The sequence below is a fragment of the Ctenocephalides felis genome, unplaced genomic scaffold, assembly GCF_003426905.1.
Source record: "Ctenocephalides felis isolate EL2017-DRISC unplaced genomic scaffold, ASM342690v1 CF-g0.4_SCAFFOLD_01170, whole genome shotgun sequence".
NCBI lineage: Eukaryota > Metazoa > Arthropoda > Insecta > Siphonaptera > Pulicidae > Ctenocephalides > Ctenocephalides felis.
Window position 1 is genome coordinate 82,723,182 of NW_020537324.1, and position 15,632 is coordinate 82,738,813.

Here is a 15,632-nt window from a genome sequence, read left to right on the forward strand (position 1 = left end):
CATACTTTTTCCAAATTTGGTCTCATTCGATTCAGAATGGCTTGAAACGTCCAGAAAACAAAAATTAGCGATTCGGATTTTTTGATGAAAACATAACTCTTCTCCTTCGGAATTAAAAATACCTAGTAATGATAAAAATAGTGAAATAATAATTGATATTTGCTAAGCAAATATATTATGAATGAATTTTGAGTTAGATTGTATTAATGTACAGAAGCCAAGGAATAATAACATTTATGGATATTATAAAAATTAAAATGTGAAAATATGGAGGTTCTCTTTAGGAATACTCTTCAGGGCCTCTTTACTGTTTTGCTATTTTCATAAGTTTATCTAATGATTTTTTTAAAAAAAAAACAGAACTAGTGGGGCGCATGGCTACGTGCCTTAAGGCAAACTCTGAAACTTCTCGTACCAAAAATATATTTTTTTTAAAAGATTAACATTTTTGAAAAAAACTTACTTCAAAATAATTAGATTTTTGAGAGCCTATAAATTTTTGACAAAAATTTCCTTTTTTTTGAAAACAAGACTTTTTGAAGAAAAATGTATTTTGAAATATTTTAGAAATTCTGAACTTTTTTTCAAAGCAATCGTACTGCATAGAGACGAAATATCGAAGCGCGTAAGCGCCGCGCCGCCGTCTAACGGATAAGCATTAGTACAGAACCCATAGCAATGTAAACAAAATTTATACTTATTGTTAAAATCTCTATAAAATATATGATAATTTGATGTGCATATGTCTAAATGATCATTTTTGACCGCCAGATGGCATTTTTTTATATTTTTTTTTACTAGATCTCCGAAACCGCTAGACCTGCCTTCATAAAAATTTGATTAGTTCTTCATCTTGTTAATACAAGTAAAATTTTTGAATAATCAAATCGGACGCTCCGTTCTCTTAAAAACTGAGTAACCGTTTTTGGCTCTTTTTGCCTCATATCTTCGGAATAGATAGACCTGCCCCCGCCAAAAACTAATCAGCACGTCTCATTATCAATACGAATCGAATGTTTTTTGAATTATTCAAATCGCTTCATCCGTGTTCCCGAAATCGTCGACGAAAATTTGTATCCGCACACACATACACACACACAGACACACATACATCAATTTTTTCTAAGGTATGCCAAAATATTCAGAAACCTCTGACACGTAAAGATATATAAAAATTTTCATTTTCGATTTTTTGCGATTACTATAACTTACCCTACGGGAAGTTAATAATCACGTGTTCTTAATAAATAAATTTAACTTACATCTAAAAGAGCACTGTGGTTCTCTCGAGGACTGTTCTCACTTTCAGGTAACTCCACTTCGGTCAAATCAACCGATGTGTAAGTTGGTTTCAGAGTTTCCAAATACTGTAAAAAAATTTAATTACATTATATGAAATATAATATTATTTATATTACAAACATGAGGCAGAAATGTACAAGATTTATTCAGAAATATAAATTTAAATTTTGTCTAAAACATAAATAGCAATTAGTATTAATATTTTAAATTTATACATTAGTAAAATTTATATTGCATGAAGTGTTTGAAGTGAATGAAATTTAAAGAGATTTAAAAGTATAAATTACCATACCTTATTTTTACCAAGCTGCATCCACGAATAAAAAATAGAATATTATTTAATTTTCTTAATAATATCACCAATATAATATATTAATATATTTACCAGTGGATTGAGTCCAGGATGGTACAACACGTGTCCATTATTATTGACAATAAATGAATAACCGTTCACACCCAACTGTAAAAAAAATATATTTGTAAAAAAATTAATAAAATACAGATAAATAAATAAATGATTAATTTAATAATAAATTTACCTTATATTCTGGTGCTAGTTTCTTTATTTGATCCACTGGTACATCAGTACCAGCCACTCCTAACAAATTGGCCACTCTTACCTAGAAATAATAATTTATATATTATAAAACTATATTTATTATATATATATATATATATATATATATATATATATATATATATATATATAATAAATATATATAAATCTACTTACAGTGTGATTTCTCCTGTCGAATACTGGTGTACTCACAGATGTCATCAATCTATGAGAACCATCTTCGTTCTACAAGAGATACAAAACACATGTTACATTTATTTTAATTTTTTTTTCCATACAAGTAAAATTAAATAAATATGTAATTATATTCAGATTTATTATCAAACTGACCTGTCCAGCGACAAAAACTGGGGACCACTGTATAGGATGATCATTCTGATACATAACCATCGGCCTGGCCATTACTGATATAAAATCCAACACTTTAGAAGGAGCTTCTTCTGGTGTTGAAATTCTGGCATAAAAACCTAAAAAATGTTTTAATTGCTTATAATTGATTCGATAGAGAAACCATATCTAATAATAAGAATGTTTTAAAATAACACAATAAAAATGTTGTATCTAGTTTTCTATAGAAAATGTTTTTGTATATTATATATTTTTGGATATGAATAAAAAATGTAGCTCATTCAGCATATATTCAACAAATTTGAAGAACTATAAAATTTTAGAAATAGTTATAACTAACTTTGACTTTGGGAAAATATTCTGTAAATTCAGTTTCTAATAACTTTATATCAACATTGAATTAAAATAATTATTGATTTATTTTATGTATATATATATATATATATATATAATATATACATATAAATATATATTATATATATATATATATTATATTATATTTTATTACCTTTATTGCTGCAGGCCATCCAATGCATTTCAGCCCTCGTAGTTTTATCTTTGCCAACATCGTAAGCAAAAACACGTACTGGCATGTGTGGCCAATTATGTTTCTGGAACACATGTCGAGGGGCCACTTGTACATCAGATGATACCAAAGTTATCGCTTGGTTGCATTGGCAACCTGCTCCTGTTCGATTGTACTAAAAAGAAAAATAAATATAAATATAAAAGAAATTTATATAATAGATTGTAAAATTCTTATAAATTAGTAACACAAATTATAGTGTACTATAAAAATATTTCTTATCATATAAAGTAGTATTTATAAAAGTTATTATATAATATACAGAAATAAGTGTTAACAAAGTGATGTGAGGTTTACTTTACTGTTTTCTTCAATAGGATAAATCATTTGATAGAATAGATAAAATACAATTCATATGCCCGAATAACGTTTTTATTTATTTAGGCAATATTATAATCAATATAAGTTATATTCTATTATTATGTGTTAATAATCTTTGTTTTCCTAATAGTTTCATAAATAGTCCATCAGAATTTTCATTCATCTTGTAGATTTAAAGAGGGTTGATTTTTTAAGCTCTTTTATATTGAACCAGGTAACCATTTTTAAATAATATAAACGTAAAAATTGTCTATTTTTACCCTGTACAGTATGTCGAAGCCAAAATCCAAAGCTTTTGTCAAGTTGACATTTTTGCTCGTCAAATCTGACCATTGATCTTTTGGTCCGTTTAAGGCATTCAGGATGACCCTTTTGTTATCTGCATGAGCAGATACTAGACCTCCTCCTAAACACTAGAATAAACAAAATAGAAGGTCAAAACTATGATTTTATTACATTTCATCTTTTATATTGGTACATTAATCTATATGTATATATGTAGGTTTAAATGTTTGCATTGTTAAATAGGTTAGAGAATGAACTATTTGCAAAAATATTAACTGTGACTTCTTACTCACACACCACACACAATGTGAATGACTAACAAATAAAATACAGTGTGTATGCACATATATTTTAATAAAAGAAAGTAGTAATAATCTTCCTCAAGATCTCCATTCTTAGATGCTTTGATCATAAAATTTTCATCAAAACAGAACAGCAAGTTACACCAAATGTATTTAGTTGATTTATTACTTATAAGTGTTATTTATTACCGTGGCTACCGGCCTGATGTCCCCAGAATAAGCAAAAACATTCACAAAATCGTCATCGCCAAGAGAGTCTAAAATGGCGGTGACAGTTGCACCGGACGAAGTCCCTTGCGTCACTTTATGCGAAGTGACATCCAATAAAATGACCACATCTTTTGGAGACGTTGCTGCATCGATATACCACCTGAGTAAAAGACAATTGTTTTAATAAACTAGAACAAATATACAATAATAAACATTTAATTGTTCAGTGTTTAAATCAAATTAAAATATAAATTTTATACGCGCGGGTGTATCGAAACAACTTCACGCACGATTAATGTTGGTGCTCATGTAAAGATTCCAATGTGAACATCGTTGTGTTGATCTTTGAAAAACACTAATTATAAAATCATATTTATTTAGATAATAGTATTTACTTCAAATAAATATTTTAAGTTAGATATTTTCTTAATAATATATAATAATAATCTTTTAATTGCTAATTGAATTAAACCTTCATCAACAAAACTACTTCATGAGATTCATTATGATTTATGTTGGTGCACATGCAAAAATACTGATGAAAAAATGGTTGTTGTTTTGACAGTTGAAAAATACAATTGATTAAAAAATGTTTATTTCTTGAAAAGTTTCTTAAATAGTTATTAATATAAGTAGAATGTGTTGAATAAGTAAAAAATTAATTACTTTAAATCCAGGGTGCTAAAATAAAAAGCTCGGAGCTACCAGTTATTGAAAAGATACTACTGGTTTTCGAAACATATTGAAAGTAAGTATTAAGTTTTATATTTTATAGCTCTTTATATAATTCAAAATATATTAAGCAGGTACTTTTTACATTTAGTCTTTATTAATAAACAAACTTGGTTTTTATGTTTGAAAACTATATAGAGAAGTTAACCAAAAAGATCAATGAATATAGAGAAGATAAAGTCATATTTATTTTGTAGATATTAGTCTTAATCAAAACAAATTTTCAATCAAATAATTTGTTTTAATTGATGAATCTTCTTATGATTCGTATTCAGCTTTTTAATACGTCAGAATATCGCATGCAATATGTGGTTTCAGATTTGCCTACAGGCAAGTTGCTGTTCTTGCACTATAAATTTAGTTGCATTATTTTGTTATCGAATCATTTCAAATAATAATGAAAAATGCATTTTTATAGTGCTCTCTGAAACCTTTTATGTCAGTTCTATTGAATTTATTAATTATATAAAATATTACAAAAGTTCGAATAAATATAAAAATTTTCTTTCAAACCTTGGGGCTTAACATAGTAACTAGCGTAACACCAAACCTAATGATATCAACCAACAGCCAGCCTGATTATATATATTACCTGGTAGATCGATAATCTTTTATCCCTGATTCCCCTTTTCCATCCATCATGAAACTTCTTTCGGAAGCAGGATACCTTCTTAGGGCTCCTGCAGAAGTGCCCAGATATTGCCAAGAAAGTGCAGGGTCGGTTTCGTAATTGCTCGCAAAAAGGGGCTCTAGGTGACTCGACCACCTTATTGCTGTTTGAACAGCCGGATCTAAAAAAAATATAACAAATTAATATTTAATTTAATAAACTGAATACATTTTATATATATACACTGAAGGCAATAAATACATTAAACAAATATATAAAATATATAAAATTAATTCTCACAAACGTTGTATGTTGTATGTTCTCAAAAACACATTTTGCGATTTGGATGAAACTGGCACACATTATTATTGCATCTTACCAAAAATGTGACCAAAATTCAAAATTGGTACATTCAATGGTTTTCGAGATTTGCACGATTGATGGGTCGCTGGCTCCGCGCCCAGTACTAACATTTAAATTAAACAGATGGTATGTTCTCAAAAAACATATTGCGATTTTGATGAAACTTGGCACATATTGTTATTGTACCTTACAAAAATATGACCAAAATTTGAAGTTGAAACTTTCAATGGTTTTCGAGATATGCGTGGTTGATGGGTCGCTGGCTCTGCGCTCAATACTAATAATATTTAAAAAGATATTGCACTAAAACGCATATTGCAATTTTTGATGAAACTTGGCACTTGGCACATATTGTTACTCTACTTCACCAAAAGTAAGTTGGAACAGATTCTAATAAGATAAAATAGATATTTTTATTTTATTTTTTATTATTTAATTTTCTCTCTATTTCTCCAAATTAAAGTATAAGGCAACAGTGGTTGAAACAAGAGATCCTGACAAATTATTTTTAATACCTACCATTATATTTCTTTGAATTAATATAGCAACGCTCTATTACAAATAAGTTGTTTTATCAAAAGTTTCATCAACATTTCTTTAAAATAAAAATTGTATAAAATAAACTTATATTTCTACTTACCGTCACGTGCAACGTCATTTGCCATCAAAATTTCGCTCTTCGTGACGTTTATTTTCATATTATCAAAATGTTCTGAAAATTGCCACTGGCTGGTAGCTGGACTGCTTTCTGATTCTGTTAAAAGTAAAAAAAAAATATACATATATACATAATATATACTAGCTGACCCGGCAAATTTTGTTCCGTTATAAATTGTTTCTGGGAAAATTCCTAATAAATTGCTTTTTGCAGTTTTTTTGTAAGCTAGAGAAAATCCATATAGAAAAATTTACAAGACAATAATTTATCAGTTATAAAGTGGGATGAAAATATGCTATTATAAAACAGAAAATTGTGGTACGAGTGTGAAAATTTAAGGTTGCACCACACATAGTTCAGCATTATAAAAAATGAAGAAAATGATTAAAAAAATAGAAAAAAATATAGGGATGGGCAACCCTTACTAATTTTTTTTTGCAGAAAGATTTAAGTTTTTCCAAAAGCTACGGAAAATTTTAATAATAAACTAGTGAAAATATTATTACTATTACTATTGCGATTAGGGGGCGTCAATTAATCACGTGTGGATTTTAGGAAAGGGGGGGGGGTAGGTTTGACAAAAAATCACGAAATATCACGTGAGGGAGGGAAGGGTATAGTAAGATATCACGTAATTTATTTTTTACCTGATTTTTTATAAAAAATTCGAACTTTAAAAAAATAAATAAAAAACTTTACAATTTTTTCTCGTAACTAAAAATACACGTGGGGGAGAAAGGGTAATTTTGATTATCACCACAAATCACCGAAGAGGAGGGGGGATCCAAATATCCTTAAAAGGTCACGTGACTAAAGGATGCTCCCTATACTAATATGACTCTTATATAAAATTATTCAAAATGCAGAAACGAACAAGGTGCTGTATCATGACTTATCTACACAAATATATAAAAATAAACCGGGTTTTCCTTCCTGACGATATAACCCCAGAACGCACAAACCGATTTCGACAATTTTGCATCGTGCCCTAATGCAAATTGCTGGAACTTCACGCAACGTAATTAAAAATTCGAGTAATGACATTAGTGAGAATTATCAGAATTATGCTTGCAATTAAGTCAACGAGCAATTCTTGCCGCAAAGAATAATGATGTACACGCACTGAATTTCACCATTCAATCAAATATTGCTGACGATTTAGTGACATACCAATGATTCCGACTGGTCTTCCGTTTGACTTCAAACGATTGCAATTTCCAGTTCGCCTTGCGTTCGCAATAACAAGTCTCAAGGCCAATCGCTTAGTGTTTGCGGGATAAATTTCAAATAGATTATTTAGAAAATCATTGTTTTTCACATGGGCAGTTATACGTTGCCTGTTCACGAGTTGGAAAACCATCCGCTTTGTTTGTGTTAACGTCAGACCAAAAAACAAAAAATGTGGTTTACGAAAGAGCACTTCAATGAAACGGATAATTTGCGGATTCACTTTCATTTACTTAGAGAAGTTCAACTAGAAAACACTTTATTTTTGTAATCGAAATAAATTCATTACTGTTGTGTAATAAAATCAAATTTTTCCTTTTCAAATATGAAACAAACAAAAAATTTCATCTTTCTCACGAAACCATCTGGTGGCGAAACGGAGTTCGTCGGGTTTGCTGGTTCTATATATAAGAAGAAGTGTAAGAAGTAAACTTTTGTCTATTATTTTTTACCATAATAGTCGTCGTCCAGGCCGTCCTCGTCGTTCGATCGCTTCCTCCTCGTCCGATGATCCTGCTCCTTTCGATATTTACTTTGGACTTTGCTACTGGTGCTGGTGCTGGTGCTGATATATGAAACATCGTTTGTGGCTCGTTTTGGGCGCGATCTGATCGCTTGTGCGTTGTCTGATTGGTCGAGGGAAGATAAGGCCGCTTGTTCTGCTGAATCCATTATTCGCTGAAAAATAGATAGATGTCATATACGAGTATGAACTATAAACAATTGATCAACATGGAAATCGAAGCAATGCCGTAACAATTTGGATTAACAGAACGTGCTTTATAATTATTAACTTCCCGTAGGGTAAGTTATAGTAATGGGCCGAAAATCGAAAACGAAAATTTTTGCATTTCTCGACTTTTGAAGGTATACCTCGAAAATGGATGTGTGCGTGTGTTTTGTATGTCCGCATTTTTTCTTCCACGTTTTCGGGCGCACGAATCAACCGATTTGAATGGTTAAAAAACATTCGATCCCTATTGATAGGGGGATGTGCTGATTGGTTTTTGGCGAAGGCAGGTCCAGCCGTTACGGAGATACGGAGCAAAGAGTGCAGAAAATAGAAATCGACTTTGTGAGAGAACGGAGTATTCGTTCGGAGAGATCAAAAAAACATTCAATTAGTAATGATTGGGAGAAGTGTTCATTAGTTTTTCGCAAAGGCAGGCCCAGCCATTTCGGAGATACAGAGCTAAATGTACAAAAAATGGCAGTTTTTGAAAAAACTAAGCATCCGATTCAATTGATTCACAGAACTTTCTGCTTGTCTTAACAAAATAATTGATTTTGGGAAAAAAAATTTTGTTTCAACCTTTTTTATTCAAAAAAATTTTTTTTTGTATATCAAAAATAATTCAAATTTTATTTTTAATTCTGACTATAGTTCTAATATACCTTACAAATAATTTCAACTTTGCAATTCAGTTTATATAATTCTTATAAATATTAGACAATGTTACAATATTTCTAATAATCTGTTTGAAAACATTCAGTACTCCTTGAACATTCCGTTACGGTACGGAAAGTTCCACCAATTTGCCTTAAAGCACGATGCCACACACCCCACTAGTTTTACTTTTCATCGACGTTTTCTCTGATTTCAAAAATTTAAAAGTTCTTTATGAAAACTCTATAAGAAGGAGAGGCCTTGATTAGGTTTGTGAGACGATCGACCAAGCCGTTTTTTCGGAATTAGCAGAAAAATGCAAAAATTAATATCCGCGTTTTTGCAAAAATCCTGAACCAATTTTAAACATTAAAAAAAATTAAAAATATTTTTAGAACTATGACCAGGTCTATTTAAATATAAAAAAACGTGTACTGGCGCACTTTTCTAATTTTGTGAAAAACTATTGAAAAAATGTGAAAATGCCGCCAAGCTAAGCACAGTCTAAGTGAAAATGTGGCACAGAATTATTTGCAAATGCGTTTAGACTGTGACTTTTTCAATTTTGTACAAATTAGAGGCAACTATTTTTTGGAAATTGAATTCGAAATGAAATGACGATTGTTGATGTTCTGGAGATAAATTGATTAATTTATGATTTACATTTGATTTGCCCAGATATAACAAACAAGATAGCAATAAAAATAATAAAAGTTACAGTATTCGTAATAATATATTTGAAAACGTTTAAAATTTCTCGAACATTTCGTTACGGTACGGGTAGTTCCAGCAATTTGCCTTAAGGCACGATGCCATACACCACTAGTAATTCTATTGAACTATTACTGCCTTCTATCTTTTCCTCGTGTATTAAAACCGTTAGTGAACGAGAGGTGGCGCTCATCTCCCACCTCGCTCATCATCTTAACTCCGAAAGGGGGGGCTTAATAGAACGATGGGGCGCCCATGGTGATCCCCCGACGTATGTGCAGAGGTGGAGGGTTGAATATCGATTCGACGGAATACTCTCTCTCCGCCGTAGCCGTAGCCGTAGCCGTCGCGACATTTTCTCTCAAGACGGCGACGTCGCTTTGTTAAGGCGACCGCATTCTAGAGTTCTAGTGCTCTACGATGCTTTGTAGACAAACAGATTTATATATGTATAATGTATATATATATATATATATATATATATATATCCAATTACAATATTATTTGGATTGTAACCTAGTATCAGAATCTAGAAAAAAGACTTAGAACAAAAATGAAAGCATATTCTTCTCGAGAAGGCGGGAAAAAGTACACTTGAAAGCCGAGATACAAGACCAAATTTTAGAAAAACTAACCATAAACAAGAAAGATTAAAAATGTGGATAGTTATAGTAATGGGCCGAAAATCGAAATGAAAATTTTTGCATTTCTCGACGTTTTGAAGGTTTCTGAACATTTTACTGGCATACCTCAGAAACTAAATAGATGTGTGTGTGCGTGTTTTTGTATGTCCGCATTTTTTTGTCCACGTTTTCGGGCGCACGGATCAACCGACTTCATGGTTCAAAAAACATTCGATTCCTATTGATAGGGAGATGTGCTGATTAGTTTTTGGCAAAGGCAGGTCCAGTCGTTACGGAGATATAGAGCAAAGAGTGCAGAAAATAGAAATCGAGTTTTTGAGAGAACGGATCATCCGATTTGTATGATCCAAAATACATTCAGTTCGTAATGATGGGGAAAAGTGGTTATTAGTTTTTGGCAAAGGTAGTCCCAGCGGTTTCGGAGATACAGAGCTATATGTTGAAAAAAGTTTTTTGAGAGAACTAAGCGTCCGATTTAAATGATTTAAAGAACTTTCTGCTTGTTTCAACAAAATAATTGCTTTTGGAAAAAAAAAATTTGTTTCTATTTTTTTTTCAATATTAATTAAGTAATTTTGGATTAAAAATTCAAAAAATGACCCAGGCTAAGCACAGTCTAAGCGCCACTCTGGTACAAATGTTTACCCAAGTGCGTTTAGACTGTTTATGTAATGAAGCACTTTTCCAATTTTGTGAAAACTATTGAAAAATGTGAAAATGTGAAAATGCCGCCAAGCTAAGCACAGTATAAGTGAAAATGTCGCACAGAATTATTTGCAAATGCGTTTAGAAATTGAATTCGAAATGAAATGACGATTGTTAATATTCTGGAATAAATTGATTTATGATTCACATTTGATTTTGATTGCTCAGATATAACAAATAGCAAAAATTATGAAAGTTACAGTATTTGTAATAATATATTTGAAAACGTTTAAAATTTCTCGAATATTTCATTACGTTACGGGAAGTTCTAGCAATTTGCCTTAAGGCACGATGCCATACACCACTAGTTTATACTTTGAATCTGTAATTGTAAATAACATTTCTAGGGCCACAGTCCAAAATAATGATTCAATTACCTCAAGGTTCAAAAATTAAGCCCTTTTGTTGAACAATTTTAAAATTATTTAAATCGATCAACTTTGAGAGGCCCTCCTTTAAAAAAATATTCTAAAGTATGTTAGCAAGTTTTAACAAAAATTAAAGAATTTAATCAGGATTGTAAATTAGTACCATACATGATAGTTTCATAATAAAAATATTTGGTTAACAAATAAAAACCGAAAAGTAACACAACATTTGCTAATGTTAGTTTTATGTACTCGTATATGCAATGGTTCTTCAGATGATAAAAGCTATGTAAAAGTAAACAACAAAGTTTTAATTCAGACATCCATCTAATTATTAAAATGGAAATGCTAAGATATGTTTGATTGGACCATATATAAATATTATTATGTTGATATAATTTTGCTTAATTTATTTACAAATTATACTCTGGAAACGTTTGTAACTCTAACATCGTTTAATAAAATAGAATATATATATATATAATATATATATATATATATAATATATATATATATATATATATATATATATATATATATATATATATAATATTTGTATGTATATCTTAATTAACTCTGTACAAAGTTAATTACTCAATGAAAGCAAAAGAAACCCAATGAATGAGCGAAACCTTACATTTTCCAATTAAAATATGTTTATGCAATTTCCATTGCAAATACACTCTCTGTGGTATTTATCAAATATACAAACATGCAGCAATTAATTAAACATATATTTACATTATACAATGTATATATATATAAACAGACATTCACATATATATTATACATGTTTAAAGTATGTATATATAAAGGACTTGTCACGACGTTTGTCCCAAATAATCTCATGAACTACTGAACTGATTTTAAATTTGATTTGCTTAACAATTGTAAAAATCTCTATTCACACAAAATAAAGAACCAAGCTTCAGTTATTATTTATAATGCTTTAGTTGGAAGTAAATTACACTATTTGTTGAATGTAATTGTATTGTATTTTTGTATTATTGACAAATTGTAAGTAACAAATGCGTACAGATTTGCGATCGTGTAAATTGATCATTTTTATGTCATATTATGGTATACTGTCATTTGGCGTAAACATTCTCCCGGGCTTGAAATTATGTGGAATATATGACTTTAAAATATATGATATTGGAAAAAAATAGAGTGAAATGTCAGTCATAAATATCAAAATCTAGATATTTTAAACGGAATAAAACATAATTATATTGTGAAGAGTGGTGTGTTCACCCAAACAATATTATTAACTAGCTGCAAGTGGTATTTTTTACCTTAAAGCAAGTTGCATGGACATCCCTATACCTATTAATATTCGACTTAATAAATTGAGATTTCTATTTCCATAAAAAAATTATTTAATTATTGCGAAAAATATTTTTATTAAAAACGTGTAAAAAAGTGTATGGCAAATTGCTACAACTTAACTGAATTACAAAATTTAAATTAATTATTTAAAGTATGTAAGTGAGCTTTAGAACTTTAGACAGAATTAAAATTAAAATCTCAATTATTTTTGATATACAAAAAAATTAAATAAAAATTGAAACAGATTTTTTTTAAAGCAATTATTTTGTTGTAAACAAGAAAACAGTTTTTGAATCATTCAAATCGGATGCTTAGTTCTCTCAAAAACTGCCATTTTTTAACATTGAGCTCTGTATCTCCGAAACCGCTGGTCCTACCTTTGCCAAAAACTAATAACCACTTCTCCCTTACGGGAAGTTAATAAAATAACCACAATAACCAAAAAACAGTCACAATTTCACCAAAATTCTTAAAAGCTCATAATTCCAAGCAACTTGAGATAACATTTTTTTTCCTATTTAGTTATAAACAATACTAACAAGTGGGATTTTAGAAATTTTTGAACCCCCTTGGTGATACTTCGTAATATTTAGAATTACCCTCACCTTTTCCACCAAAAGTTGCTTGTATTTTTAATAACGTAAAATTTTCCGAGAAAACGTTGAATTTTGTTTTTTTTTGACAATTCAGGTAAAAATCTAACTAGACCCCTTCTTCCCCCACGTGATTTTTTGTCAAACACCCCCTAAAAGCCCCACGTGATTAATGGACGCCCCCAAACCTGTTTTAGCTTTACGTTGAGTTCTGGGACACCCTGTATATATATAAATTTGTATACATAAGTATATATATTATTATGTATGAATTCCACCATAAGTTTGATAAAATCAAAAAAGCCTTTGAATTTATCGCCTCTCCTCGCCTCGCCAGAAAGCAAAACACAGAGGAGCGTGTAATTAAATCACGATTTATGTTGACAGAGAGTAAACAACAAAGGCAAAGGAGGGACGCCCTTTCGTCCCTCTACGCATTATTCGTATGAATACACGACACATAAATATTAATAATATTAATTTATAATATACACACTAGGGTGGTCCTTAATATGGATGTTTTCGAATTTCTTTACACCCTGGGGCTCGAATGATAAAAAAATCTCTGAAAGTTTTAAGTCTTAATATTAACTTTAAGATAATTCGCACTTCAACCAAAGATTATTGGTTTTTCTTCCTTATTTTATAAAATATATAAAATGTTTGTTGTAATTTTTTATTTATGATCAAAATAAGAAAATAAATGTCATTGTCAAAATTTTGATTCACTTGTCGCTAGGTTATTAAACAAATAAAATTTTACCCTTATTATTTCTATAAGAAACTTTGGTTGGAGTGCAGACTATCTTAAAGTCAATATTAAGAGCTAAAACTTTCAGCACATTGTTTTTTATCAATATAGAAGCATTTGAGTCCCTGGGAGCAAGTAAATTTAATAATATCCATATTAAGGACCACACTAATACACAAATTTTTTATATTTATATCAGTAGGTGGTGAAGAATTCTAGTTTGTTATTAAAATTTTAATATGACTAATTGCGCGATCCAAAAGCATTTCAAAAGAGAAATCAAAGTCATTGATTTTGTTTTAAAGCTTGAGAAAAATTTTTGATAAACTTTATAAATAATTTAGTGATTTGACAAATTATCGTAAAGAAATTCAAGTCATCTGTAAATCAAAGAACTTCTTCTAGTGTAAAGCTATTATGAAACGTATTGTACTTTTAATAGAATATTAGGATAATATATTAATATTATATTTATGTGTAAATTAAAAATTAAATTACCTTTACGGCGCTCATTTTAAAGTCCATCATGTTTTTGACCTCCGAAGCCATTTCTCTTATTAAAATTAATCCATCCTTCCGAACAACTTCTAAGGGGTCATCGTGGTACTTCTAAATAAAAAAAATTAAAAAATTAATAAATTAGCCATGCTTTATATTAGACAAGTTAATATCCAAGCCTTAAATATGATTTGCAAAAATTAAATAAAGTTTATATATCCAAAAATTATTAACGACCAATAAGATATTTATTTATGTTTCATTAATTTAGTGAAATTTATGCAAAATATAATGTTCAATCATTTAAATTTGTGTCATAGAATTGAATATTATATTAAATATAATATGAAATTATTTAATAAAATTTATTTTTATCATTTTAATAATATTTTTATAGCTTACCCTTTGAATTTCGTTCATTTTCGTAAACTGCCTTCCAAACTCCCACAAATCGACGCCAAATTTCAGCGCCCAATTTTTCACCCTGGAAAATAGAAAAATATGTTAGTATTTACCATAAATAATATATATATCTCTACGAATAAGAATATTCATATTTATACATATTTTGTTACACACATAAAAACACTCAATTTATTAATATAACACAAATCATTTAAAAATGTGAAACTTTTGTGTTTAATTTTGCTTGGACTTAAATTTATATAACTATTAATTTTTTTTAAATAAATTTTTTAGGCTATTAATTTTTTAATATTGTTTATGTATCATTATTTATTTATTTATCACTTTAATGTATTTAAAACTAATTAAATTACCTATTTAGTATTGTATTATTTAACAACATCCACCGATTGTTTATTGTTATTAGTTCTAAAAATTACTTGCTAATGATCACCGGTGATATATATTAATGATATATTAGTATTTTATAATTTTAAATCTTATTTTTTATATATTAATATCAAACAAGATTATTATATTTAAATTATGCTGATTATTATATTTTGTTTTAATTGAAATGATTGAAAATTAAATTAGTAATATTATTAAAGAACTGAATTAAATTTTATAAACTTATGAAAAAATAAAATTGGTTGGTTATAATAACTTTAGCTACAAATTAATAAAACATAACAAAAATATTAACTCAGTTATTTAATT

The 15,632-nt window shown here is 29.2% G+C and overlaps 1 protein-coding gene across 1 annotated transcript in view; it reads right to left on the minus strand.

Moving 5' to 3' along the window:
• LOC113367795 (voltage-dependent calcium channel subunit alpha-2/delta-3) overlaps positions 1 to 14,951 on the minus strand; it is a 37,695-nt gene extending 22,744 nt beyond the window's left edge. Inside the window, exons 1-13 of the mRNA XM_026609375.1 lie at positions 14,910 to 14,951; positions 14,508 to 14,618; positions 7,974 to 8,199; positions 6,277 to 6,390; positions 5,256 to 5,454; positions 3,911 to 4,091; positions 3,395 to 3,547; positions 2,736 to 2,928; positions 2,210 to 2,346; positions 2,036 to 2,104; positions 1,842 to 1,922; positions 1,688 to 1,762; positions 1,263 to 1,367 (exon numbers count right to left, since the gene is read on the minus strand). Coding sequence (XP_026465160.1) covers positions 1,263 to 1,367; positions 1,688 to 1,762; positions 1,842 to 1,922; positions 2,036 to 2,104; positions 2,210 to 2,346; positions 2,736 to 2,928; positions 3,395 to 3,547; positions 3,911 to 4,091; positions 5,256 to 5,454; positions 6,277 to 6,390; positions 7,974 to 8,199; positions 14,508 to 14,618; positions 14,910 to 14,927 — 1,662 coding nt within the window. The 5' untranslated portion in view covers positions 14,928 to 14,951. The remainder of the gene's footprint in view (positions 1 to 1,262; positions 1,368 to 1,687; positions 1,763 to 1,841; positions 1,923 to 2,035; positions 2,105 to 2,209; positions 2,347 to 2,735; positions 2,929 to 3,394; positions 3,548 to 3,910; positions 4,092 to 5,255; positions 5,455 to 6,276; positions 6,391 to 7,973; positions 8,200 to 14,507; positions 14,619 to 14,909) is intronic.
• Between the last annotated feature and the right edge of the window lie 681 nt (positions 14,952 to 15,632).